General features: G+C 45.0%; 1 protein-coding gene across 2 annotated transcripts; it reads right to left on the bottom strand.

Moving 5' to 3' along the window:
* Copz1 (coat protein complex I subunit zeta 1) lies at positions 1-24,562 on the bottom strand. 2 transcript variants are annotated; one of them, XM_034517063.2, is made up of 9 exons: positions 24,482-24,562; positions 9,952-10,020; positions 8,303-8,384; positions 7,625-7,716; positions 5,050-5,105; positions 3,423-3,500; positions 3,216-3,267; positions 2,036-2,074; positions 1-1,193 (listed from the first exon to the last, which is right to left on the bottom strand). In XM_034517063.2, the coding sequence occupies exons 1-9, from the start codon at positions 24,497-24,499 to the stop codon at positions 1,146-1,148; spliced, it is 534 nt and encodes a 177-aa protein (XP_034372954.1). In that variant the 5' UTR covers positions 24,500-24,562; the 3' UTR covers positions 1-1,145. The 2 variants fall into 2 exon arrangements, with proteins under 2 accessions (XP_034372954.1, XP_034372955.1); XM_034517064.2 differs by having other exon boundaries at positions 1,137-1,422.
* Positions 24,563-26,312: the final 1,750 nt, after the last annotated feature.

The raw sequence follows: 26,312 nt of genomic DNA, 5'->3' as shown, positions 1-26,312 counted from the left end.
TTTGGAAGAGATTCACTTTATTCCTCTGCCACACAGCAGCGTAGAAGGTGGACTTCGCCTGACTCCATTTCTTGCAGAGGCCGCCTCCAGTCTGCCCACTTCGGGCAATACATGGGGCAGAACGCTTGCTCAGAAAAATTTTTTTCTAAGTCATTTTCACAGGGATGTGGGGGTCAAGGGTCAACATTACACCCAAGAACGGGAATCCAAGCCTCAGAGAAAAGGCACTGCACCAGACCCCCACTTCCGGGGAAGACTGATGCAGAGGGGGAAACTCAACAGCAGATTGTAGAACCAAGGCAGAGGAATGTGAGTATGGAGCTGAGGAGAAGCAACACGGCAGGGCCAAAGTCATTAAGGCCCTTTCCTCCCTCAGTTCTGAGCAGAAACTCTTCTAGGGACTAGAGTCGTTTTAGTTCCAAGATCTAGCTTTGCTCCAGGGTGACAGAGGCCACACCAGGCAAAGATCTCACAGGTGATACAGGCAAAGAGGTGTGGTACAGACCTAGAGAGATGTTCTCAGGACCACGTGCAGGTACAGCAGCTTTGAGGCTGAAGGCCAGATCAAGGTAGAGACTGCACTTCATAAGCTCCAAGAATCTTTAAATCACTGTTCCTCTGCAGCTCTGTGCCCTCCCTAAAAGCTGTTCCTATTTCTTCCAAGGCAGAGGCTAGGGCAGCAGGAAGGAGAGAAGCTGAGGCAAAGAATGTTTGGCCTCTGCTACTCCAAACCCACTGGTGCTGAAATTAGGAGTCCTCCTCTGCTGGATATATGGGCTGCTGGGATGAGGGCCCTTAGGGCACAGGGAAGAGAACACTCAGCACATTCTTTCTCTTGCTTTGATGATCTGAAGTACAGCCACAGTAAAGGGCCAAGAAACCAAGGAGAGAATGGGGGTTGGAGTGGGGCTGGGGCTGGGGGTAGACCAGTGTAAGTAGGAAGAGGGTGATCCCCCTGACTCACTCAAATCTGCTGGGGACTTTACTCTCAGGAGAGGGAGGGGTAAGAACCCCAGAAAGTATAGAGACACGAGAATCCATTGCAATTCTCCAAGATGACCCTAAGGACATAAGTTGGGGGAGCTGGATAAGTAGTCACAGCAGATGCAACTTTTGAGGGGCAAAGAACTGGGCTCAGAACACCTTCACCGGAGGAGGGACCATTTGATCTGTTCTTTGGCTGACTGCAGCACCTGCGGAGACAAAGGCAGCACTGAGGGGGGCTTGCAAGCCACAGGGTGTGAGCAGGCCGAGGCTCTCCTTCCCCACACTTGCCTTCCCTCTCCTTAGAAGAACAGGGGATAGAAAATCCCAAGGGTGGAAGAATAGGAGGAAGCTCTCTAAGGCCCTAGAGGATTGTCAGTTTGGGAAATTCCCCCCGAATTCAAATCCACTGGGGGGATGAAGAGAGAAGAGATATACCTGGGAGGAAAGAGAAAAAAGCTGGGGGTTACTGGACACATGTTATAAAGAGGGGATTACACATCCAGATGGTGAGGATTCCTACTGGGCAAAACCGGAACCACTTCCATGTAGGCCTCCAGGTCAAACAGACAATCTATCTGCAGTCAAGGTAAAAGGATGGATCTGCGAAGCCCGCATATTCCAGAATATGCATTTCCAGCTCAGCCCTCATTTGAATAATAAGAGAAAGAAAAGTGTGTGTTCACATGCACACAGACCATCTGCTTAAGGCAAGCCTCTGCTGGGGAATAAATCACTGACTGAGGTATCCGGCAGGGAAGGTCTGAAGGATATAGAGCAAGGCTGACAGTCCTGATCACAATAAAGTGAGACAAAGGGGAGGGGGAACTGTTCATGAGTCCCAGTGCTCTGGGGGGGGGGGGGGACACACCACTGTTCATGAGTCCCAGGGCTGGGGGGGGGGGCACTGTTCATGAGTCCCAGTGCTCTGGGGTAAGAGAGAGCCAAGAAAGCTAACTAAGTGTGAGGTCTCAATTCAGACTTGGCAGGTTGGGGGCTCCTGCTAATTAGTCTCTGTCCATGTGGAGAGGAGGAAGGAAGAAAGTCATACCTGAGACACGGTCTGCTCTGTAAGGGGGACGTCTTCACCCTGTGTACAGAGATAAGCACTTAGACTGGAGCCTGGTAGAGGAAGAAGTGTTCTTCTAAACTGAAGCAAAGCAAATACCCTAAACTTCTCAGTCCCTTCCAAAGACTGAGACACAATTTACTTGGCCAGAGGGACTGTGAACACAAAGGATCATTTTATCCATCCTCCACTTAAAGGCAGGATGACTTCTTAAAAGATTTCATTCCAAGTAATCAGCAGGATATCTGATCCTCACCTCCCTCAACTCTGGGGTGGGGGACCTGATTCCCTAGTCGGAGAAGACCTTCCCTGAATATCAATATGGGGTGGGTGTGTGGAGGGAGCCAGGGGTAGTTAATGGATCCCGCAAGGCCTGCCGGGTAACGACTGCATGTTAATTTGAAGAAATAAACTGCTGCAACAGCAGCCTGAGAAGTGAAAGGGGGAGATGGGGGGGGGGGGGGAGTGTTCTCTCTTGCCACATAGAGACATATGTTAGAGGAGAAGATTAAACTATGCAAATGGAGCCCACGGCAGTTAAGGAAGAAGACTTCCCATTACCAGCACTAGCAGCTTTCACTCTGTGGAGGTCAGAACTGGGACGTTCTGGGAACTGGTAGCATGCCTCTGCTCAAACAGGTCCGCACCATACAATTTACAGGTGGATTCTCTGCACTGTCATCTCCCAGCAGACACAAAGACTCCTACCATTAACTCAGTGACTGCCTTTCTGGTATCACTAACACCAAGGAGGGCTGAGGTGCTGGTAATCAAGTGCATTGTGAGGGTTCTATCAGACTAAGACACTCCTCTGCCTCTGGTGACTGGATCTATCTTCAAAGAGGCAACAAGCCAACCTCAAGTTCCTTTATAGTTTTAGAACCAGGAATATTAAGGTTTCTTTTACTTCTTTGTTCATTCAACATATTAAAGTGCCCATTTTGTGGAAAGACCACATAAAATGCTAGGTGCCACTTTAGAAACATAAACGAGTTCCTCTGCTTCTCTAGGTCACTGAAATGGAGAAGCCAGGAGAATGATATATGCATGTGAAGAGGACAGGAGAAGGTAGGATGTATTCATGAGGTGGACCTTAGACACACCCAAGCAAGCCTGGCTTGGGAGGACCTGTGGAGAGATGGGGATACACATCCCTGCTTACCCTCAAAGCCACCCGGTGCACCACTTGCTGGGGGTCACTCTCTAGGATCACCCTACAAACACAAAGAAGATGGTTGCTTGCTTGGTCCAGTTCCAAGGGACCAGTTTGCTGTGAGGTCAGGATCACTGGCTGGTCAGCCCAGTTGACTTGAAGAGGAACAGCCACTTCCCCTCCCCACTGCAAATCCAGGCAAGGCAGAGAACTCACCCTCCATCGACAATTTCATCCACAGCCAGGAAGAGCCCCTCCATGTTCTCCAGCAAAGCTCGCTTCTCTACGTTTTTTCTGAATCCCCAAAAGAAGAGAAAAATCAGGTTGTGTGTGAAAGGAATCCTGGGATACTATCTGAATAGGGGATCCTAACCCTGACCAATAACTGTCTCTGCTACCCACACCTAGAAGGGAGTGAGGTGAAGAAGAACCTTTTACAAGGTGATCAGAATCTTGACATTCCCAAACAGCTAATTTCTGACTCCTAGGCTACTTATCCAGAGTGCTGCTGCTGGTGAAGGTGCTTGTAAAAAGACACATAAGTTGGGAAAAAAAATTTCATAGCTCACAATCTGGAGTTGGTGATGGTGGAAAGGTGGGAGGAGTGGAATGCAAACTCTCTGCATTCAAGCTCGGACAAAGTTCTAAACTCTCTCTGCCTCTCCCCTCCCCCCAGGTCTGTTCAAGCCCTAAAACAAAGGCCAAGGAGGGGCTTGGAACAGTCAGGGGCTGCATCTACCAGCCACAGATCCGGTGGTTGGTGTATGTGGCCTGTCACATCCGTCAGTATGACTCTTTCTCTAGATTACCCGAAATGAAGTCTATTCATTCACCTGGCTGGGAAATAAATCTTCCCCCTTCCTGAGGAAACCTGAGCCTTTGGCCTGCTGGTTTGTGGGTTGAGAGCACCCGCTGTTCTACTCCAGATGGAATTCTAAAATGTGTTCACTTTTAGGAGCTGCTGTGGCTGAAGTTCAGAGCCTTGAATGATTTCAGAGAAAGCATCTGACATCTTCTCTTGCTTGTGTGCATGGGAACAGGGCTACGGGGAGGTAAAGAGGGCAAAGAGCACAGTGAGCCCATTCTGTGTCCAGAGGGCCAGTAACAGAAAACTGGTAGTGTCTCCTCCATTCCCAAGGTAAGAAGCTTCACCTGGGTCACTTCCCTGTCCTTCCCCTTCTTCAAACCCTGAGGACAAGCCTAGGAAAGCACCTGGGGCTCAGAACACCATCGGAGTTACTGGACATGACAAGAGTAGGTATAGGAATACAGACTAGGTCCACGTCTGTACTCCCAACTACTCTTGAAGCTGAAGCAGGGATTACATGTTCAAGGGTTGCCTGGGTTACAAAGAGAGTCTTAAGACAGCCTGGGCAACTTAGTAAGACCTTGTCTTAAATTAAAAGAAAAAATAAAATGAAAAAGTTTGGGTGAGAAGCTCAGTGGTACCCTTGGTTTCAATCATCAGCCCAGCCAAAGGAAACAGAGAAAAGAATATTTGCCAGGCAGTGGTAGCGCACACCTTTAATCCCAGCACTTGGGAAGCAGAGGCAGGCAGATTTCTGAGTTTGAGTCCAGCCTGGTCTACAGAGTGAGTTCCAGGACAGCCAGGGCTACACAGAGAAACCCTGTCTCGAAAAAACAAAAAACCAAAATCCTCCCTTAGTAAGAGAATGATTCCATGTGAGGACCATTCTCTCCATCTCACCCTCCACCCAGTTATCCCCAAACAGCAAGTCTAATTTCTTACACTGAACCAGTTCCCCAGTGCGGCTCTAATTTCCCACTTTCTCTAAGAAAGAGATACTTCCCTTCCCAATTTAAAATGAGAATGGCTGCTCACCTCAGCATCTGGCTCAGAGAGTCGAAGAGGCAATTCAGAACAGCCATAAGCATCAGCTGTTGAGAAAGGAGAAGGGAGGTTCAAGGCCCTAAAACTGCTACCCCAAAGCAGACCCTCCACTTTACTCCTTAGCAAAAAGCATGAGCTTTCACAAATGGCCAGAGACATAATGTGAAGGGCAAAGACAACAAAAACAACAGCAGAACTCTAGCTTCTCAGAGAAGTTAGCTCTGCTAAGCAATTCCACAAGTGGAGGCTTCTTTAAGGCAGAAACTGAGACAGAACTTTGCTGGTATAGTCCTCTGTAGATGTCTATAGCCTTCTGTGTTGTATTTACTTTTTATTAAAGATTTACTTTTATTACTGTGTGTTTTACATGCCAGCACATGTTGCCAGCACATGTTGCGAGCACAGCAGTCCCCATGGAATCCAGAAGAGGGCACTGGATTTCCCTGGAGCAGGAGTTACAGAGGGTATGAGCTCCCTCCCCAACATGGATGCTAGGAACCAACATAGCCCTGGTTGGTCTTGAACCACCTATGTAACTGAGGTCAATCCCAAATTCTTGATTATCCTGCCTGTACGTCCCAAGTGCTGGGATAATAGGTGTGCACTACCATACCTCTCTGCCTCTATGTCTTTTTAATAATTATTTTATTTAGTGTATATACATGTCTGTCTAAAACTATGCCTGTATACCACATATGTGCAGTACCCAAAGAGGCCAGAAGAAGGCACCAGATTCCCTGGGATTGGAGACAGCTGTGAGACAGCTGTGAGCTCCCATGTGGGTGCTGGGAATCAAACCCAGGTCCTCTGGACGAGCGGCCAATGCTCTTAACAGCTGATCTCTTCAGCCCCTACCCCTATGTCTTTACCAAGCTACCTGATGGATCAGTAAAGAGAGAACTCGTTAACTAATTAAGAGCTGAGATCAGTGGTAGAAAGTCCTTTTTAAAAACAGTACTCAGAGCCAGGTGTGGTCACTCACACTTTTGATCTCAGCATTCAGGAAGCAGAGGCAGTGAATCTCTGTGAGTTCAAGGCCAGCCTGGTCTACAAAGCGAGTTTCTTGACAGCCAATGCTACACAGAGTAACCCTGTCTAGAACAACAAACAAAAAAATAAGGATCATATCCAAGACTTCAAATTTCCTATGGGCACACTTCACTACTAAACTACACATCCAGCCCCAGCTTGGGCTCTTGAGTCAGAACTAGGTTTGAATCTCAGCTTGTTCTACATGTGAAGCCTCAGAGAGTTAGTGAGCTGAATCACACATAGCTACTTTTATAGTTTGAAAAAGCCAAATACAAGTAATTTTATATGGCTCTTTGCGGTTTGGTTTCCTCGTTGGCAAAACAACGACAGTAATGCCTCCAACCCACAGAAATGCTGCCAAGCTTAAACAATGCACTGCACAGAGCACAGGCATAGCAGAAGGGGCTCAGCAGGACCTGGTCTCTCAAAGTCTTAACTGTGATGGAAAATTATCTGGTCGTTATGTACCTGTCTCCTGTCCCAGAAGTGCATACAGAAAGGTTAGGAATATACTCACAGGCCCACCTATACCATGAGACTTCATCAAGTGACCCCTTTATACTGTATGGCTTTACCATGAACTAAAGACACTTACACATGCACATCCTTGATTACACCTTAGAAATCTACCTTTAAAAAACACTGTGGGTCGGGGCTGAAGAGGTGTCTCAGAGGTTAAGAATATTGGCTGCTCATCCGGGGACCTGGGTTCAATTCCCAGCACCCACATAGCAGTTCACAGCCGTCTGTAACTCCTGTTCCTGGAGACTCAATACCTTCACACAAAAACACCAATGCACATAAAATAAAATTTTAAAAAGTTAAAAACAAACAAACAAACAAACAAACAAACAAACCATCATGGGTTAGCAGGGCAGTGGTGGCTCACGCTTTTGATCTAAATACCCAGGAGGCAGAGGCAGGTGGATCCTTGAGAATTCAAGGCCAGCCTGGTCTACAGAGTGAGTTCCAGGACAGCCAGGGCTACATATAGAATCCCTATCTTGAACCCCCACCCTCCACCCACCAAAAAACAAAAACCACCATGGGAACTTGGCATAATTCCTGCAATCTAAGCACTGGATGCTAAGACAGAAAGATTGCATTGAGTTCAAGACCAGTCTGGGCTACACTGTCTCAAAAATAAAACAAAAATAAAAAAACAAAATCTAAAACACCACCTTGTAGGAAAGAATATTAATAACACATAAATGTATATTCTAATTGGAGATGGTGGTTCATGTCTGTAGTTCCAGAACCTGGAAAACAGACATGATCTGAAAACAGCCTGTGTTATACAGTAAGATCCTGCCCCTTATTTAAAAGAAAAAAAAAAGACCTGGGAAACTTCCTTTCTGGACTGATTCTTTAGCTGGGCCATTTCTTCCGTAAGGCTGACAGAGATCTTTGACAGACCTCTTTATGACCTTGCCCGATAGCAGAGGAACGTGGCTCCTCAAAGCTCCAAGCCAGCGGCTGTGTCCCACTGGGCTTTCACAAGTGGCATCAGAGTAGCACACACATCGACTCTCACCTCGTTTTCATAGGAGCTGCCGATCACATAGAAATAGAGATCGATGCTACTTTTATAGACCACTGTCAGCCCTTCCAAAAGGGCGATTTCACCTGGGGGAAGAAAGCAGAAACTGAGTGGTGGGAGAAGAGGCAGCAGAACAGGAGTTCCCAGGAATTCCTGGGGCAGGCTGCATGGGCCAAGGAAAGGCCAACTGTAACTACCTCCAAGCAAAGCTATTTACTGTTTTGAGGGGTAGCAGAAGGGACTTAGAAACTCAGGGGAGTCTCTGTTCTCTACCTCTCCCTCCCCCACTGCACCTACTTCCCTCCCTGTGTATGAGGCAGAATACCAGCCGATCCTTCGGAGGTAAAAATGCAGAGCGGTCACCTTTACAGGCTTCCATTTACCTGGCCTAATGGATGCGGTACAATAAGCAGAGCTGCAGTTAAATTTGTCAAGTGAGGCTCATAAATCCAGGGACTAGACAGGTAGCTAACAGCCAAGCTTCTAGCACGGTATTCCCGTGTGAGGTACACTCACCTCCCCATTACATTTCTGAAGAGTTTATTATATGAGGGGAGGAGGAAAAAAAGAGGAGGCCGAGTCATTTTATCTCCCCCCCCCACCCCCGCAGCCCTGCTGACACCCCCTTCCCGTGGTTCCCCAAAACACAGGGAATGGTGAAGAATGACCTACTATCTGTCCGATGAGTCTTGTTGAAAATGTTCTTCTCAAAGGCCTTTTGCTCCTTGACACTCGGGTAGGTATCGTCATAGTACTAGTGGGAGGGAAAGGAGACGGGGATGGGTCATTATAGCTGTGAGTCCACAATGATTAGTGAGTGTTCTACTCTGGGATCTTGTATGACCCCTCCAAGGTATTCGGTAACAGGAATTCTGAGACAGAGAAGCAAGGACTACAGAGGGAGGGAATGGGGGAGGGAGGGGGTGGGAGAGAGAGAGAGAGAGAGAGAGAGAGAGAGAGAGACAGACAGACAGACAGACAGACAGACATCGCTGCCAAGCCTCAGAACGAGAACCTACATGGCAGAAGAAGAGAACCAACTCCTGTGAATTGTTCTCTGGCTTCCTCTAACAAGTTCACACATATACACCCAGAAAAGAAATAAATTAAAAAACAAAACAAACAAACAAAAAACAGGGAAGGACTGTGCTGTAATCAATCCTACAAGAGCCACTTCAAGGACTCTAAGAGCAGAGATCCACCAGCTCTCTTAAAGACACTTCCACCACATGCTTCCAAGGAGCTCCTCTTGTCAGGGACAGTGTTGGAAAAATAAGGAACACTAGATTGGGGGGGAGGGGGGCTTCCTCAGACTCTCCCTCACTTCAGGAAGACTAGTAGGTTTCTTTTTAGTTTTTCTCCCTACCCCCCCCCCCCAAAGACAGGGTTTCTCTGTGTAGTCCTGGCTGTCCTGGTAATAACTCTGTAGATCTGCCTGCTTCTGCCTCCCTGAGTGCACAAGGGCTACAATTAAAGCTGTGGACACAACTGTCCACTGTGGAAGACCATCTCTTCCACAGCAAGGCAAGTCCATGCCCTGTGCCCTGCACACCTTGGCTTTTTCTGCTGGCTGAGAGAAGCGGGTGGTCGGCACTTTACTGAGCCTGCTCCCAAGCTCTCCCAGCAAAGGGGTGGAGATGCAGGCTGCTAAACCGCCTGCTCTTTAGGGGCTAATCCGTTGCAGTCAGCTGAAGACCTATGACAGGTCTGGCATTTAGTAACTGGATAACTGTTTCCAAAGGTGTCCTGCATAGTTACATCCAATTACAGGGAGGAACAGCTGGTGAATTCTAACTAATCTCCACCTGCTGATTGATTTATGCTCTGCTCACCCAGAATTAATACACCAGGGACAGAAGATATTTCTACAGGAGGGGGAGAACAGAGGAGAGGGGTGTCCTTTCTCCTCTCAATCCACCCAAAGTTAGCAATAGCTCACTGGGGCATGCAGCTTGGTGAGGTCAGAAACTGGAAGACTCCCTGAAAAACTCAGGCCAAGTGACAAGGTAATAGGGTCGGGGCAGAAGGGATAGTTAAAGCAGACATAAACAGAGGCCTCTAGCATTGGGGTAGTGTTTTGCTCTGGAATTAAGGCTCTAAAGCTCTTCCTTGCCCTGATGAGGCTGATCAGAGCAGGCAGAAAACACTCTAAGGAACAGAAGATTGCCAACTTGGATTTACCTGGAGTAGTCACAGGTAAGGTGAAAGAATTCTCAAAATCATCACATTCCAGAAGAATTTGAGTTAGTATGGCCAATCCCAATATTTAAATATCCAATGTTTCTGTCCTGCCCCTAAATTAATATGAAAGCAAATCTCACCTTGGCAAAGAGTCGGTCTCCATCATTGTCCAGAATCAGGATGGCCTTGACAGTGTACAGGGAGGGCTCCTGAAGAAACATGAGCATATCTTTAGTCTGAGAGCATCACTGCTAGCAAGCCTCACACCTTCTTCCCTGGTCCCACTGGGCTGCAAAGGGTCACACAGGGGTTTGTGTGTTCCCTAGTGCAGCATGATTAGGTCTAATACCTCCCCCTGAGAATAAACAAGGCCCAGAGAGACAGTTTCAGGCTCACAGGCCTTTACCATGCTCTTATTTCCAGGTCCTAAGGCTAAGTCATTTTCTAAATCAGCCATTCTCCCTGGCCTCCTGAACACAGGGAGAATGTGACCATGCTAATCAACAGGCACAACTCATTTGAAAGAGGGTTGAATGCCCTTGGAAGTCACTGCAGTCCCAAAGCAGAAGCTTAAAGCAAGCCACTCTAAGCCATCCACACGAAGTGCAGGTTTGTGCCTGCACACACAGGTAAACAGGATCTCTCTCTCTCTCTCTCACATACACACACACACACACACACACACACACACACACACACACACACACACACAGGTTCTGAGACAGACATAGTCCAAAAGCTTACGTATGAAACCCTTCCTTGATATGTATGAACCATTACCACTTAATCTGCTAGGATGAAAATCAATCTGAACCTTAAGTGTAGTAAACAGAAAACTATTTGAGACGTCCAGGGTCTGGGAGGTAGCTAAAATAACAGAAGGGGAGTTTTCTTCCACTACCAAGAATGGAACTTAGGACTCAGTGGCATAGTGCATGTTAGTGTGCAGGGAGCCCTGGGTTTCATCCCTAGTCCCTCCCCCTGTAAAACAGAACAAAACCCCAGAATGACACAGAGTTGCTGATACTGGCTCTCATGAAGCCATCACAGCTTAGCTGTAATGGTCACACTTTAACACCTTTCTTCAATTGCAAACAGATGACTTGGGAAAAGCTATCGAGGTGTTCTCTCCTCTATTCTCACAACTTTCAGAAGGAAAAAGGAAAGTCAGAGGAGTTGGTGTTGGCCACAGAAGGTCTCTGCCACTCACAGTATTTGAGGTCTCACCAAGACTACTTCTCACTATCTCTGGTCCAAGGCAAGACTATCTGCTTTGTTCTCCTGGTCTTACAAAACTCACCCATCTTCAAGAATACATGCTTAACAAAGACATGAAGCAGAACAAAGAATTACTGCAAAGGATCCAGAGACTGCAGCCTGACATAGGTAAAGTGAGGTTCCTGGAGAGGTGGGGCTTCATGCAAAAGAAGCAACTCTAGCTCAAGAGAAGTGAGTATTAACCCAGACTTTTCTTTTCTTAACATCTATCTATCTATCTATCTATCTATCTATCTATCTATCTATCTATCTATCTATCTAGGGTCTCTCCATATGTAGCCCAGCTGGCCTTGAACCCACAAGCCTGCCTCCAAAGCGCCATCACTTTTTTCCCCCAATGTGTATGGGTGTTCTATCTACATGTAAACTTGTGTACCACTTGCATGACTGGTGGATGCCCTTGGAGGCCAGAAAAGGGTGTCAGAATCCCTTGCAGCTGGGATTAAAGATGCCATGTGGGTGCTAGGAATTGAACCTGGGTCTTTTAGAAGAGAAGCCAGTGGATTTTGTTGGTGGTGCTGGGTTGGTTGGTTGGTTGGTTTTCGTTTTGCTTTGTCTTTGAGGCAGGGTCTTACTATGAAGCTCTGGATATCCTGAAATCATTGTGTAGACCAGATTGTCCTTGAACTCACAGAGATCTGCCTGCCTTTTGCTTTGCTACTGCTGGAATTAAAGGTGTATACCACCAGACCCAGCTAAAAACCAGTGTTCTATTTCTCTGTATAGCCATGGCTGTACTCAAACTCTCTATGTAGACCAGGCTGGCCTCAAACTCAGAGATTTGACTGGCTCTGTACCGGAAGTTGTTGTGATTAAAGGTATGTGCCATCACCACTAGGCAGAAACCAGGACTCTCAACTGCTGGCCTATCTCTCCAGCTCTAGTCTTTTGAAAATGGTGTAAGAGCCCAGCAGTTCTGACTCAGCACTTGGAAAGCAGAAGCAGGAAGATCTCTGAGTTCAAGGCAACAAAGCAAGTCCCAGAACAGCCAGAGCTATTTAAAAAAATAAAAAAAAAAAAAATAAATAAATAAATAAAAAGAAAAAAAGAAAAGAAAAGAAGAGAAAAGGAAAGAAAAGAAAAGGACCTAAGAAATGTAAGCTTTGTTTTCCCAACTTACTTTTCTTGAGGCAGGTTATGCTATGTTGTCCCAGTATATAGCCAAGGATAGCCAAGGATAACCTTAAACCTAATCCACCTACTACTTCCTAATCACAGATGTGTGTCTTCATGTCCATCTGACTTGAATTCTTAAGGATGCTAATTTTTGATGAGGTCCTGTCTCAAAAACTCAAAAAGAAACAAACCAAAACATTCACCAATTTTTGTATTTTGTTCATTAATTCATCAAGTACACAGAGCAATGCCTGGCACATTCTTTTTTGTATGTTTTTTTGTTTGTTTTTTGTTTTTTGAGACAGGGTTTCTCTGTGTAGTCCTGGCTGTCCGGGAACTCACTCTGTAGACCAGGCTGCCCTTGAACTCAGAAATTCACCTGCCTCTACCTCCCAAGTGCTGGGATTAGAGGCGTGCACCACCACTGCCCTGCGCCTGGCACATTCTTAACTCTTAATATTTGTTCAAAACTGAGAATAAAGTTTAAAAGGAAATCTCTTGGCATGATGATACATTATAACTGGATTTTGCATCTAAGTGGATTTTGTAGTGAGATTGTTTTGGGACGGTATTATTGCCAACCCACCCTCTCCTCTGACACACTGAGAACTGCCCACCCTAGCCACACTGCTCTTTGGAATAAAGGACAAGAGTGTTTCCTCTGCAGCTGGAGAACTGTGCTGTCTGGCAGAACTGTCTTCTCAAGTGTAGTCTAAAAGCCACAAACAGAAGTAGTTCTTCTAACTCTAGCTCCATACAGAAAGATCATCCCACAGAGCAGGCTCTGTTCTACAGCCACTTGGCTGTTCAAGTACCAAAATGGAGCCCTCAATGGGAATGAATTTCCTTAATGGACAAAAAGTCCTAATAGAAGGAAATGGTTGTGCCCCTCCATCCACACTCACAGCAACCACACAGGGCTAGCCGCCCACAAGTTGAAACTGGACCTTAATCTGGCACTGGTGACTGTTCTTGCAGCCAGAGTCTGGCATTCCTGGAAGGAATGGGAGCACACACCCCCAACTCCACAGAAGCCAAAATCCCTAATGGCCACCTGCCAAGTGGGAGAGCCAATGCTCTTGTGGTCAGCACTGTCTAAGCACCTACACAGCCATGTTAACAACCTGAGAAACAGCCCAGGGTTCTGCTCCTGGCTCTTTTCACTGGCTGCCTAGAAGATAGGATCAAAGAAACCTTAAAACAGAAACACTGAGTCTTCCTGGGTAAGACTAAAGAGAGGTTAAGGGAGAAAGGAGAGAGACCAGACCAGCTTTCAGGCACTAAAGTTCTGGAAGAAGGAAGGAAGGAAGGAAGGAAGGAAGGAAGGAAGGAAGGAAGGAAGGAAGGAAAGAGTCTGACCATTTCAAACTTGCAAAGGAAGACCCACAACAAGGAAAGCTGGGGTATTCAGCAGGAAATGGAATGCCATGTGAAGGCATCACCATGGTGCAGTAGACCCAGCTCTCCTCACTTCTGTTGTAGCTGGGCCCACTCCACCCTAGGCCTTTATCTCTTAGGAGTGGGGAAGCCTGAGGGCTCCCTTCATGTCATAAAACCAGCCAGTTTAAAGGCTCCATTACTAATAATGTAATTTCTAAGTTTTACAAAGGGCATGTTTGTAAATAACTCCCAGGTACTAAGAAATAAACTTCCTGGACAATGAACTAGGTTTTGACCTGTAATGCAGTAAATACTGACTCTTTTTTTTTTTTTTTTTTTTTTTTTGGTTTTTTCGAGACAGGGTTTCTCTGTGTAGCCTTGGCTGTCCTGGAACTCACTTGGTAGACCAGGCTGGCCTCGAACTCAGAAATCTGCCTTCCTCTGCCTCCCAAGTGCTGGGATTAAAGGCGTGCGCCACTACTGCCTGACAACGTAAATACTGACTCTTGAAAAAGACCGTACAATCTTAGGATCATATTCAAAGGATTGAAAAGATCTATTCTTCCCTCTCACTCCCCCAATGGGCAGCTGCTAGAAAGCTTTCGAGACAAAGTTCTGTGATGCACTGACTTTCAGAGCCACAGCCTGAGTGTATAACAGAACTTCACCTCAAATGCTAAGAGCCTGTAAATGATGGATAGGCAGACTGGCTTGTAGAAGGAGGAGTGGCAGGGATAGATTTTCATGTCTGTTTTTATTATCAAGAAAACTAGAAAGCTGTCCTCAGGACAGCTGAAATGTCATTCAACAACCACCTAGGCTGCTTCAACTAACTCTCTGATCTCAATCAGAGTCTCTGGAAACCTGGTGGGAACATCAAATCTGGAGCCCCAAGGCCTATACTGGGAAGGAAAAATAGTTCTTCTCAGTGCTGCCCTCTGTGGGGCTCCTGCTCGACACACAGCTTTCTCAGCAAACAGTGCCAGAAAGGCAGTGGTTTGGGGCCTAAGCTATTTAGGCAGAGTGCTCACCTAAGGTGTAAGACCTTGTGTTTAATCCACACACAAAACAACACAAAACCCCACCAAAATCTATTTGTATGTATTTTGTATTTTAAATAAAACTAATAGAAACCGGTTTATAAAAGAAAACATGAAAAGCTAACAGCAGTGGTACATGATTGTAACCCTAGATGCAGAAGGATCAGAAGTTCAAGGTCATCCTCAGTAACTTGTCAAATTCTAGGACAAACTGGGACAAATGACCTTGTCTCAAAACAAGTACAAACAAAACTAAAGAATTAAGTCCAATGGCTTAATTAATATATATATGGGATAGTAAGGAAATACTTGGGTAATATCATTATATGAGACCAAAAAGCTTGGAGAAACAGTATGTAGAGCAAGAGACAGGATATTTTAGAACTATGAGTAACTATCTGATTCACTTAGGCCTAAGAGATAGCTAACTCAGAGGTTAAGAGCATTTGCTGTTCTTGCAGAGGACTCAGGTTCAGATCCCAGCTCCCAGTTCCAGGGGGTTCTGATACCCTCTTCTGGCCTTTGAAGGTACTGCATGCACATGGTGCCCATATATGCATAAAGACAAAACACTTGTACGTATAAAATAAAACAGAACTAAAAACAAAACAAATACATGCATTCATGCATGTATGCATGTATACATACATACATACAAAAAAATCTTGCTGAGATTCCTGGAAAGTTCCATATTCCCTACTTTCAAAGATATTCTTGGGGCCATAGTAAAAGGGCTAAGCTTAGCAATAGATCCACCAACTGAAAATTATAACAAGGTAAGTCTCCTTTCAATTCTACTTATAAAGCAAAACCTAGAGAGTTAGAACTAAGAGAGTCCTTCATAGTACACACACCTGTAACCCTAGCACTTAGAAGACTGAGCAGGATCAGGAGTTAAGAAGCCAATCTGGATACACAAGTGAGCTCCAGGCCAGCCTAGGATAGAGTGGGACCTTGTCTCAAAAGCAAAACAAAATCAGAAGGAGAAATTCCTAGACACCACTCCCAGCACCACATGGCTATGCAGGTATTCTGTTACCTAACCCCGAATTAACTTTTTTTTTTTTAATTAAAAGCTGTGCTGGGATTGAGAGCTCTAATTTACTACAGAGACTTCAGATGAAAAGAAAATTTAGGTAAGTTTTAACAAGGACAACATTTAGATTTGGGAGACATAGATCAGGGGCTTCAGTGGTGGAGTCTGGGCTCAGATTATGCTTTAGCATGCACTGTGCCACATTTCCCCAGCACCAAAAACAAAATAAACAAACACACACACACACACCCCAAAAAAAAAAAAAAAAGACAAAAAACAAAACATGGGTCCTGAAGAAACCTAGCTTATCTCATATATGAGATAAAATTTTGGTTATAAAGAGGACACTGACTGAACACATAGTCAGGAGGTATTGATGGCAGAAAGACACATTTAGAAAGAATCTTCTTAGTAACTGAGACTATAGGTCAGTTATAGTATTTCCCTAGCATGGATGAAGCCCCTGTAATCCTAAGTATTACATAAAACCAGACATAGCATCACATCCTGCATCCTGTAATCCTACCACTCAAGAGGTAGAGGTGTAAAGACCCAAAGTTCAAGATCAGCAGCTACAAAAGTTCACAAGCCTCTGTCTCAAAACAAACAAACAAGCAAACACCTGAAACGATATATCAGTTGGTGAAAGCACTTGTGCATTTAATCACAAGCACTGTCAATCCCAGAACTGGGGAGGCAGAGGCAGGTGGATCTCTGGATTCAAGGCCAGCCTGGTCTACAGAGCAAGTTCTAGGACAGCCAGGGCTACACAGAGAAACCTTGTCTCAAAACAATAACAACAAAATGCAAAACGAATGAACAAACAAAAACCAACTAGGTGGCTGGCTGCTGGGGAAAAATGGCACCCAAGGTTAGTCTCCACCCTCCAGTTTTGTGTGTGTGTGTGTGTGTGTGTGTGTGTGTGTGTGTGTGTCTGTCTGTCTGTCTGTTGGAGAAGCTGGTGTCTCTGAATTCTGGGTAAGCTATTAACTCAAGTTTTTCCCTCCCTTTCTCTGATACTCAGCTTCCTCATAGGAGAAGTGAAAGGCTGGACCTAGATCAGCTAGGGTTGGCGCCTTTTTAAAAAAATTCTAGCAAACCCTTATGATAAGCTGATAAAATATCTTAACTTTGTTCCCAGCAAACAAACAAACACACATCATACAGTTATGAGACTGAACTAGGTTTAAAATCCAATCCTCTGAAGATAAGATTATGTGAAGAGCCTGGGTTGGTGGCCCACATCTTTAGTCCCAACACTTGGGAGGCAGGGGCAGACTGATCTCTGCCAGTCTGAGGACACCAGTCTACATAATGAGATCCAGGTCAGCCACAGCTACATAGTGAGACCCTGTTCAAAAAAGCCAAACATTCTTTTGAATGTGAAGAGGAAAAATTGAGGAAATGAATGACTTTCTGCCTTCAGCCAGTTAACAACTGCAAGGATCTCATACAGCCAGCAGGGGGAGTAAGGGTCAGCACCATACCCAGCCAGATTTAGTGACCAAATTGCACGAGTTAACCAAGCCTTAAGCTCTTAGCCAATGCAGAGGTCCAAGTCTTTGCTCTTCTTCCTTTCCTTGCTTTCTTTTTTTAAAAATATTACTTATTTTATGTATATGAGTACACATATATATAATTTCAGACACACCAGAGGAGGGCATCAGATCGCATTACATATGGCTGTGAGCCACCATGTGGATGCTGGGAATTGAGGACCTCTGGAAGAGCAGTCAGTGCTCTTAACCACTGAGCCATTTCTCTAGCCCCTTTCTTTCCTTTCTTAATTGTATTTTTTTTTTTAATTGTAAAACAGATTTATTTTGCATGTATGAGTTAGAGAAGGCTGTGATAGGCTGTGGGTGCTGGGAACCAAACCTGGGTTCTCTGTAAAAGCAACAAATGCTTTTATGTGCTGAGTCATCTCTCCAAGCCCCCAGGTAATTTTCTTCCTTTCTTTCTTCCTTCCTTCTCTTTCATCATCTTATTCTCCACCCACCCCACCCCCAACCCCACGGATTTCTCTGTGTAGCTTTGGCCTTCCTGGAACTCACTCTGTAGAACAGGCTGGCCTAGAACTCAGAGATCCACCTGCCTCTGCCTCCCAAGTGCTGGGATTAAAGGCCTGCACTACTATAGCCCAGCTCCCCAAGTATTTTCTGAAAACTCAGGACACCTAGCTGCTGAAGAACTCCCCCACCCCAGGGTTCACACAATTCCTAATTCTTCAGCCATTACCAATGAAAAACAAGGATTCACATCAATGACGTGGTGATGCTGAACAGAAATCAGATGCATTCTCCAACCATGCCTGAGGGCTACATCAGAATACCCTGCAACCTAAATTGAGTACTTCAGAAGCCCACACTTAAATATTATTCAGCAAAGGGAAAAAAATCTAAAGGGACTAGAGACATCTTTTATTCTTTTACTTTCCAGTGCTATTATTATATAACATCCCCACCCTAGCGTATTTTGAGACAGGGTCTCAGTATATAGCCCAAACAAGCCTAGAATTTGCAATCCTCCAGCTAAGCCTCCCCAGTACTAGAATGGGTCTGTGCCCATGCCTGACTAGACATCTAAATTTAAAACACCTTAAAGTCTTAATTTCTTTCTTTCTTTCTTTTTTTTTTTTTTAAAGACTTATTGTGTATGAAATGTTCTGCCTGCACAGCCAGAAGAGGGCTCCAGATATCATTATGAGCCACAATATGTTGCTGGGAATTGAACTCAGGACCTCTGGAAGAACAGCCAGTGCTCTTAACCACTGAGCCATCTCTCCAGCAAGTCTTAATTTCTTAATGTGAATTTCTTTTCACATTTTTTTCAAGGCAGGATTTTACTACAATTTTCAGCCTGGCCTCAAACTTTTTTTTTTTTTTTCCCGAGACAGGGTTTCTCTGTGTAGCCCTGGCTGTCCTGGAACTCACTCTGTAGACCAGGCTGGCCTTGAACTCAGAAATCCGCCTGTCTCAGCTTCCCAAGTGCTGGGAGTTACAGACATCCACCATCAGCTTAGATCTACTTATGGGTTCATCCTTGGCCCTAGATTATATTATGATCAATCCTGCTGCCCTCTGCTCCAGACAAAAGGATCTAAAGACAAAGTGATCATTCTCTGTGTTCTTCAGTTTAACTACACAGAGAAGACAGAAGCCGGGTTTGGTGGCACATACCTGTCTTCAATTCCTGCACAGGAAAGTGAGATGAGGATCATAGATTCAGGCTAGCCTGATAGATTAAGGCTAGCCTGGACTACATAATTAACCCTCCAACACACACACAGAACAAAGCTAAGGATAATTGGTTGACAGAGCCCTGGACTACATAATTAACCCTCCAACACACACACAGAAAAAAGCTAAGGATAATTGGTTGACAGAGCAATCTGGAACAAATGGAGTTATGTACACTGATTGTAAAGGGGAAAAAAAGCCAGTAAGAGACAGACTTTCTTTTCTTTGATTTTTTTTTTTTTTTTTTTTTTTTTGAGGGGGAGGTCCTCAGGTTGTCCAGACTGGCTTCAAGTTGCCATGTAGCTGAGGATGACCTTGAATTTCTGATATTCCTGATTCTATCTACTGAGTACTGACTACCACACCCAATTTATGGGATGGCAGGCACACACTCTTCCAATTGAGCTACATCCTCAGCATCAAGATGAACTTTCATCTGTAGCACATGAATTAAGTTACACAAAAGGATTTCCTGAAGACACAAAGGTGACAGAGGCTAGGCAATGTAAGGACAGAAGAACAAAGTCTGCTGTGAGAGAACCACTCTGCCCAACACCAAAAGAAGGAAATCTGGAGGGCCTCTGACAACACTGGCGTCTCACTGTTCATCAGCTGTATCCCTTCATTATTCCAGCATAAATGGCTGCACCGGCCCTGGTGATGCCTGTTCCATCTTTACTGTCCCTTCCAGCTCCTCTCTCTAATTTTTCTGTCAACACCCTGAAAATACCAGCCACGCCATGCCAATGGAAGAACACAGCAATGGAAGAACAGCAGCAAGAACACAGATGAGAAAGAGGCCAGCCTGCCTTGAGGCTCCCTCACATAGGTGGGCAACTGCACTCCCAATCTGCCTCCCTGGGAGGACCTGGCTTCTCTGGGGTCTGGTTTTCTTTATGTAGAGGCCTCCCCCTCCCTTTCAGACCATGTGATGGCTCCCCTAGACCTTTGATGTAATTTATGCCTTGCCAGGGACCAACCCTTTCCCACCACTGTGAAAGAGAGAAAAAAAATATATAAATAAATACGTCGGAAATCTATAACGAGGTCTTCTTAGAGGGCAAGACATGGGGAGAGTTAGAAGCAACGTCAATTACTCTTTTGGGGTTTTAGTTCAAGCCAAGGTCTGCTTCCAGCAATCAACCATTAAAACAAGCCGGCCAGAGTAACAGCACAGTTTATTCTGATCATTTAATTTGAAGTGTCAATAAATTAAACTTCAATCAATTAAACTAGGTGTGCAATAACCCAGATGGACACCCCGACACCAACATAATCACAATAAAAATTTTTATGGCTGCCAGGGACCTCACCGGGGGTAGTGCTGGCACAGATCAAGCCCTGGCTGAGAAATATATCTCCTTAGTGCAGGAATGAGGAGATTGCTTCTCCTAACGAAATGGAGGGGCCAAGCACCAGCAAGGACGCAGCTGGGAGAGGGGCACAGGGGACTGCCAGGGACGAGATGGGAGTGCTTTGGGGGCTTAATGTAATTGATACCTTTGCCCAAAGCAGGGGGAGGGGGCACTCAGGCCAAGTACCTCTACTGTCAGTGCCAAAGGAATTTAACAAAAACCCCATTAAGATGATTCAGGAGGCAAAGGCCACTGAAACAATGTCAACCTCTGAGTCACCAATGTGTCCTGCAGTTTCCTTCTCTAGATACATATACATCCTAGTGCACTTTAGATGGTCTGGTACTTGAATGAGATGTGGAAATCAGGATTTTGTCAGTTTTAGGATACAATGGTTTTTGTTGGTTTTTTTTTGTTGTTGTTGTTGTTGTTTTTCGAGACAGGGTTTCTCTGTATAGCCCGGGCTGTCCTGGAACTCACTCTGTAGACCACGCTGGCCTCGAACTCAGAAATCCGCCTGCCTCTGCCTCCCAAGTGCTGGGATTAAAGGCGTGCGCCACCACTGCCCGGCTAGGATGAAATGTTAAGGGGAGACAACGGATGGAACTGAGGTCTAATCTGTAAAACACTGGAAACGCACTCAGAAATTAAAACCTGGAAATAGAGAGAAAAAAACATATCTCTGTACAAAGTTTTTAAGCATCTGAACTGCTACAGTAATTCAGCTTTGGGGGTTGGGGGGAGTAAAGGCTGAAGGAAGTTATTAAGATTCCAAATTATAAATGGAGAATGGCAACTGCAGATTTCTCTCCACTAACAACTAAGAACAGGAGAGCTGGCAAAAAGGGCAGCAGAGGGGCTGAGGCCAGAGACAGGCTGGGAACTGAGAGACAAAGGACTGGAAGATTTGGTAAATCCAATTATGAGCTAAGGCTACACTGCTTTTTTCAATATTTATCTTATGACTATTTTGCCTGCATGTGTGTGCATCATATGCTTGCCTGAGGCCTAAGGTCAGAAGATGGTATTCAATCCCCTGAAACTAGTGCTGCAGATGCACCATATATTCAAGGCCAGATTTGGCTACATGAGACCCTGTTCTCAAAAATAGTATTAACAGGCTAGGTGTGGTACATGCCTTTAATCCCAGGACTTGTGAGGCAGAAACAGGAAGGTGTCTGTGAGTTGGAGGACAACCTAGTCTGCATAGTGAGTTCCAGGACAGCTAGGACTATGTAAAGAGATCCAGTCTCAAAAGATAAATAAATGTGGTGGTAGTGGTGGTGATCATGATGATGTAGGTGGGCACAAAAACAAACACCTTTAATTCTAGTGCTCAGGAGCCAGAGGAGAATCTGTGTAAGTTTAAACCAGCCTGGTCTACACAGCAAGATCCAAGCCAGGCAGGACTACATAATAAGACCCAGTCTCAAAAAATAAATAAATAAATAAAATAAAATAAAAAATCATTTAAATTGGAAAGAACACAGAAGGAAAAAAAGACACTAATTTAATCTTCAAGAACTCTAAAAATCAGCACAAAGACTAATACCTGTAGTTTTGATTATTTGTTTATTTATTTATTGAGACAGGGTCTCTCTACATAGCTTAAACTGTTTGGTTATTTATTTATTTACTTATTTATTGAGACAGGGTCTCTCTACATAGCTTTGACTGTCTAGGAACCCACTAAGTAGACCAGGCTGGCTTCAAACTCTCAGACCTTCCTGTGCCTACCAAGTACTGAGATTAAAGGCAGGAGTCATAATCCATAGCTTTCTGTAGGTATTTTATCATCAACAAAAACTTTATACAACCCACGGCTAAAAGGAAAATTCTGCAAACTGAAGAGGTAAGAACCTACAGAAACTTCAGAAACCTGGCGAGGCTGGGAGATGATAGATTCAGACCTAGCCCAGGCTACATAATGAGGCAAGCCTAGCCCAAGCTACATAATGAGGCTGTCTAAAAAAAAAAAAAAAAAAAAAAAAAAAAAAAAAAAGTTCTGAGAGAACAAGTAAACTAAAATAGGCATTTTGGCACCACCCTTCCTTACAGTCATTTTCTATAGCTCTGCTTCCCTAAACCCAATACATAAGGTGCTAGTGACAAAGGCTCAGTATAGTTTCAGAAGTAAAGGTAAGGGGTATTCAGGTAAGCTAGCCAGGGTCTGTTACTACTTGCAGCCAGTTAGTTCAGCTGCAAGGGAAGAATGAGGAGGAAGCAGACTGACACAGATTACACGGTGCAAGAAGAGAAAGAAAGGGAGAGAAAATGGCACAGAGAGATTGCCCCATACAACTCCAGCTCTCCCAGTGCTAGGGGCCCAATATAAGGCCTTTTAAAACCAGCTAGACCATGTGTTCTTAGTGCTGCACTATACCCAGCCCAACAGAACCAATGGTAAAGGAGCCACTCAAGCCTTACCTTCCTCACTCGTTAAGCTAGTTCAACTAAATTATATTAATTTTGGTTTTATGAGGTCTTACTTTGTAACCCAGGCTGGCCTCAAACAAGTAGCAATAATGGCCTCAGCCTTAGTGCTGGAGTTACAGGTGTGAGCCACCACACCTGATTAAAAAGCTAAAAACATCAAAGGAAACCAATTTCACAGACTCTATCCACGTCTGTCACAAGATTTTAAAAAACTCATTGACTGGTGCAGTAAATACCTGAACTACTCAAGACATTAAATATTTTTGCTTCAACTTGTCCAGCTCATATGATGAGAATAAATTCTCTTTGACATTTGAAAGGTTAGTAAGGAGGCTTGGACAGATAGGTCAGTGGTTACAGTGCTTGTCATACAAATAAGAAAACCAAAGTTCAAATTCCCACATAAATGCCAGGTGAGTATGGAGGTCTGCCCTGGCTACATGGCAAAGTGGATTCCAGTCAGACCTATAGGAAACTCTCAGTCAAAAAACTAAAACAAGTTGGTGTGGTGGTACATGCCTCTAGTCTCAGCACGTGGGAGGTAGAGGCAGGTGGATCTAATGAGTAGCCAGGGCACCAGGGAAGGGAAAGGAGGGAGAGAAGCAAAGAGGGGCCTCTGTCTCAAAAAACTGTTTTTCCTTTAAAAAGAAAGAAGACAAAACGTGTTCCTTCTTTTACTGACAAGAGTTTGACATAAACACGAGGAATATAAAGGAAAACAGGAGCCAAGGAAACAATCCTGGAATCCAACTCAAGGAAAGAAGAATCCACTAACACACAGAAACAGGTAGAAGGACTCATAGGTCTCTCTGCAAACGGCCAGCCGGTGCCTGGAAAGAAACGCTCTGGTTCTGTTCTAAAGGGTCAGTGTTTTATTTGAACAAGCAGGACGGATCAAGGGACAAGAGCTAATGGACTTCTACTTCTACTTCTTTTTTTTTTTTTTTTTTTTTTTTGGTTTTTCGAGACAGGGTTTCTCTGTGTAGTCCTGGCTGTCCTGGAACTCACTCTGTAGACCAGGTTGGCCTCGAACTCAGAAATCCGCCTTCCTCTGCCTCCCAAGTACTGGGATTAGAGGCGTGCGCCAGCACTGCCCGGCGCTAATGCACTTCTATAATCACCACAATTCTCATGTAATCCAACAACGGATCCTACAGTATGAGTTCCTACAGTCTGAAGGAGGAGGGAATAGGAGAGCGGAATACGGAGTCAGAAAAAAATATTCCAAACTCTATACTATCTCTACCAAGTATTCCTGAACCAGGATGGAATGCTGCCTCTCAATCGAGACAGAATTACATACTAAGGATTAACAGGAAAACGAAAACAAGTTTTGTGAAGGAACAGGACATGGAATTGCCAATAGATTCTGACGACCACCTGGAGGATCTGGGGCTGGCAAAACAGCTCTATTCTGCCATTGCAACTAGGGGGCGGGTGGAGGGAGCGACTATGGAGATTTGGGGAAACTCAAGTAGTTGTGATCCACAACGCTAACCATCAGGGAGAGTGTAAAAGACCCACCCCCACCCCATCCAGTGCACTCAGAATTCTCCTAAGGACCACACATGTTCTCTTCAACTTTGCCACCGACTCTTGCCCTCTTCCCGACAAGGCTTCCTACTCTAAACAGCGGCTCTGGCTCCCATGTAGGCCACACTTGCATTGCTCAGACAGCGGGAGCTTCGGCCCCCGAAGCCTGCCCGAAACCCTCCCGGCCACAGCTCACGAACCCCACCTCCCGGAGCCCCAGAACACAACGGCGGAGCCACCGGCCCTCCAGCTCCTACCAAAATCAGCGCCTCCATCTTGCCCGCAGCTGCTGCCGACGTGGAGTCGCACAAGCGACGTCGCTGCTGATTGGCCCTGAGTCTTCACTAGGTCCCGCCTCCAAGAAGCAACATTGGGTGAAGATACGCCAGCCTTCGCATCTTGACCAGTTAGCATAGTCACTCACTTCACGAAAGCCAACTGTCCAGCCAGAAGAAGCGGGTGTTTGATTGTCAGACGGCATTTTCAATGAAAAGCCAAAACCTCAGCACTGAAGGGGCGGGAGGATCATTGAGGGCCGTGCTGTTTCCATGGGGAACGGAGGAAGCGATTGTTACTTTGCTATTGGTAGGAGGAAGCCACGTGATTCCGTCAGCCTCTAATTCGCACTCGCTGTAGGGGGTGCTATGTGTCTCTAACCCTTAGCATTAACCTTGCTGAGAATCCCTGCCCGAATCCAGATTCCCAACGCCACCATTAGGTACTGCGGGATATCCACTGTTGTAGTGTCCTTGGGTCATTTCAACAACCTCAGCAAGTTCACCAAGTTAGCTATAGGCAGCCAGACGTTAACTACACACACAAACCAAGGTCTCGAGAAGTATATCCCAGGATGTGCACGTGTCACATGCACACATACCCAATAAATATTTTAAATGTAATTTACTTTTCTAAAAAAAATTCTGGGGACTGGAGCAATGGCTCAGTAGTTAAGAACTCATCCTCTTCTTATGGAAGACTTGAGTTCAGTTCCCAGTTCCCACATCCGGTTGCTCAGCTCCAGGAAATGGGCCTTCCACTTTCAGTCTGGGAGTTGAGTGCAAGAGACCTGCACTTTGATGGACAACGTTTTCCCGCCTTTGGCTCAACATGAAATAGGATATTAGCCGGGCAGTGGTGGCGCACGCCTTTAATCCCAGCACTTGAGAGGCAGAGGCAGGCGGATTTCTGAGTTCGAGGCCAGCCTGGTCTGCTGAGTGAGTTCCAGGACAGCCAAGGCTATACAGAGAAACCCTGTCTCAAAAAAAAAAAAAAAAGAAAGAAAGAAAGAAAGAAAGAAAGAAAGAAAGAAAGAGAGAGAAAGAGAGAGAGAGAATGAAAGAAGGAAAGAAAGGAAGGAAGAAAGGAAGGAAGGAAGGAAGGAAGGAAGGAAGGATATTAAGGCATTGGAGACTAGAGAGAATGAAAAGAATACGGATCAAGACAGAAAGGTGTCAGAATGGTACGTTCTGGGTGAATAAAGGAGGTTTGTAGCTGGGCACGGTGATGCCACCTTTAATCCCAGGACTAGGAAGACAGAGACAGACAGATCTTTATGAGTTTGAAGCCAGCCTGGTCTACATAAAAAGTTCCAGGCCAAACAGGACTACACAATGAGACAGAGGATGAAGAGCATCCTCTTCCAAAGGTCCTGAATTCAATTCCCAGCAACCACATGGTGGCTGGTAACCATCTATAATGAGATCTGGTGTCCTCCTCTGGTGTGCAGGCATACGTGCAGGCAGAACACTGTATACATAATAAATAAATCTCTCTTTTTTTAATGGAAAAATATCCATTATCACTATCTTTTGAAATATTCCTCTAGAAGCTTTCTAAAAGGGCATTCAAACTTAACAGAGTTTTTCTTATAATTTCAGAAAAAAGCTGAGAAAATTTTTTTCAATATAAAATGAATTACATAGTTAATATATGCTAGGAAAGGAAGTAATGATTTTTTTTTTTTTTGCAAAGTTCCACTTTATGAGGCTCAAATCTAGACAAGATAAAATTTTGGCTGTTTTTTGTTTTGTTTGTTTTTGTTTGTTTGTTTTGGGATGGTTTTGCTATGTAACCCTAAGTGACAGACAT

The sequence above is a fragment of the Arvicanthis niloticus genome, chromosome 13, assembly GCF_011762505.2.
Source record: "Arvicanthis niloticus isolate mArvNil1 chromosome 13, mArvNil1.pat.X, whole genome shotgun sequence".
Taxonomy (NCBI): Eukaryota; Metazoa; Chordata; class Mammalia; order Rodentia; family Muridae; genus Arvicanthis; species Arvicanthis niloticus.
Note: the sequence above shows the minus strand (reverse complement) of the source record. Positions and strands in the feature narration are given on the sequence as shown.

Coding starts and splice junctions, on each gene's coding strand:
- Copz1 (XM_034517064.2), bottom strand. Junction 7,717..8,302: donor CAAGACTCATCGGACAGATA/GTAGGTCATTCT, acceptor TTCTTCCCCCAG/GTGAAATCGCCCTTTTGGAA. Junction 3,268..3,422: donor GATGAAATTGTCGATGGAGG/GTGAGTTCTCTG, acceptor TTGTGTTTGTAG/GGTGATCCTAGAGAGTGACC.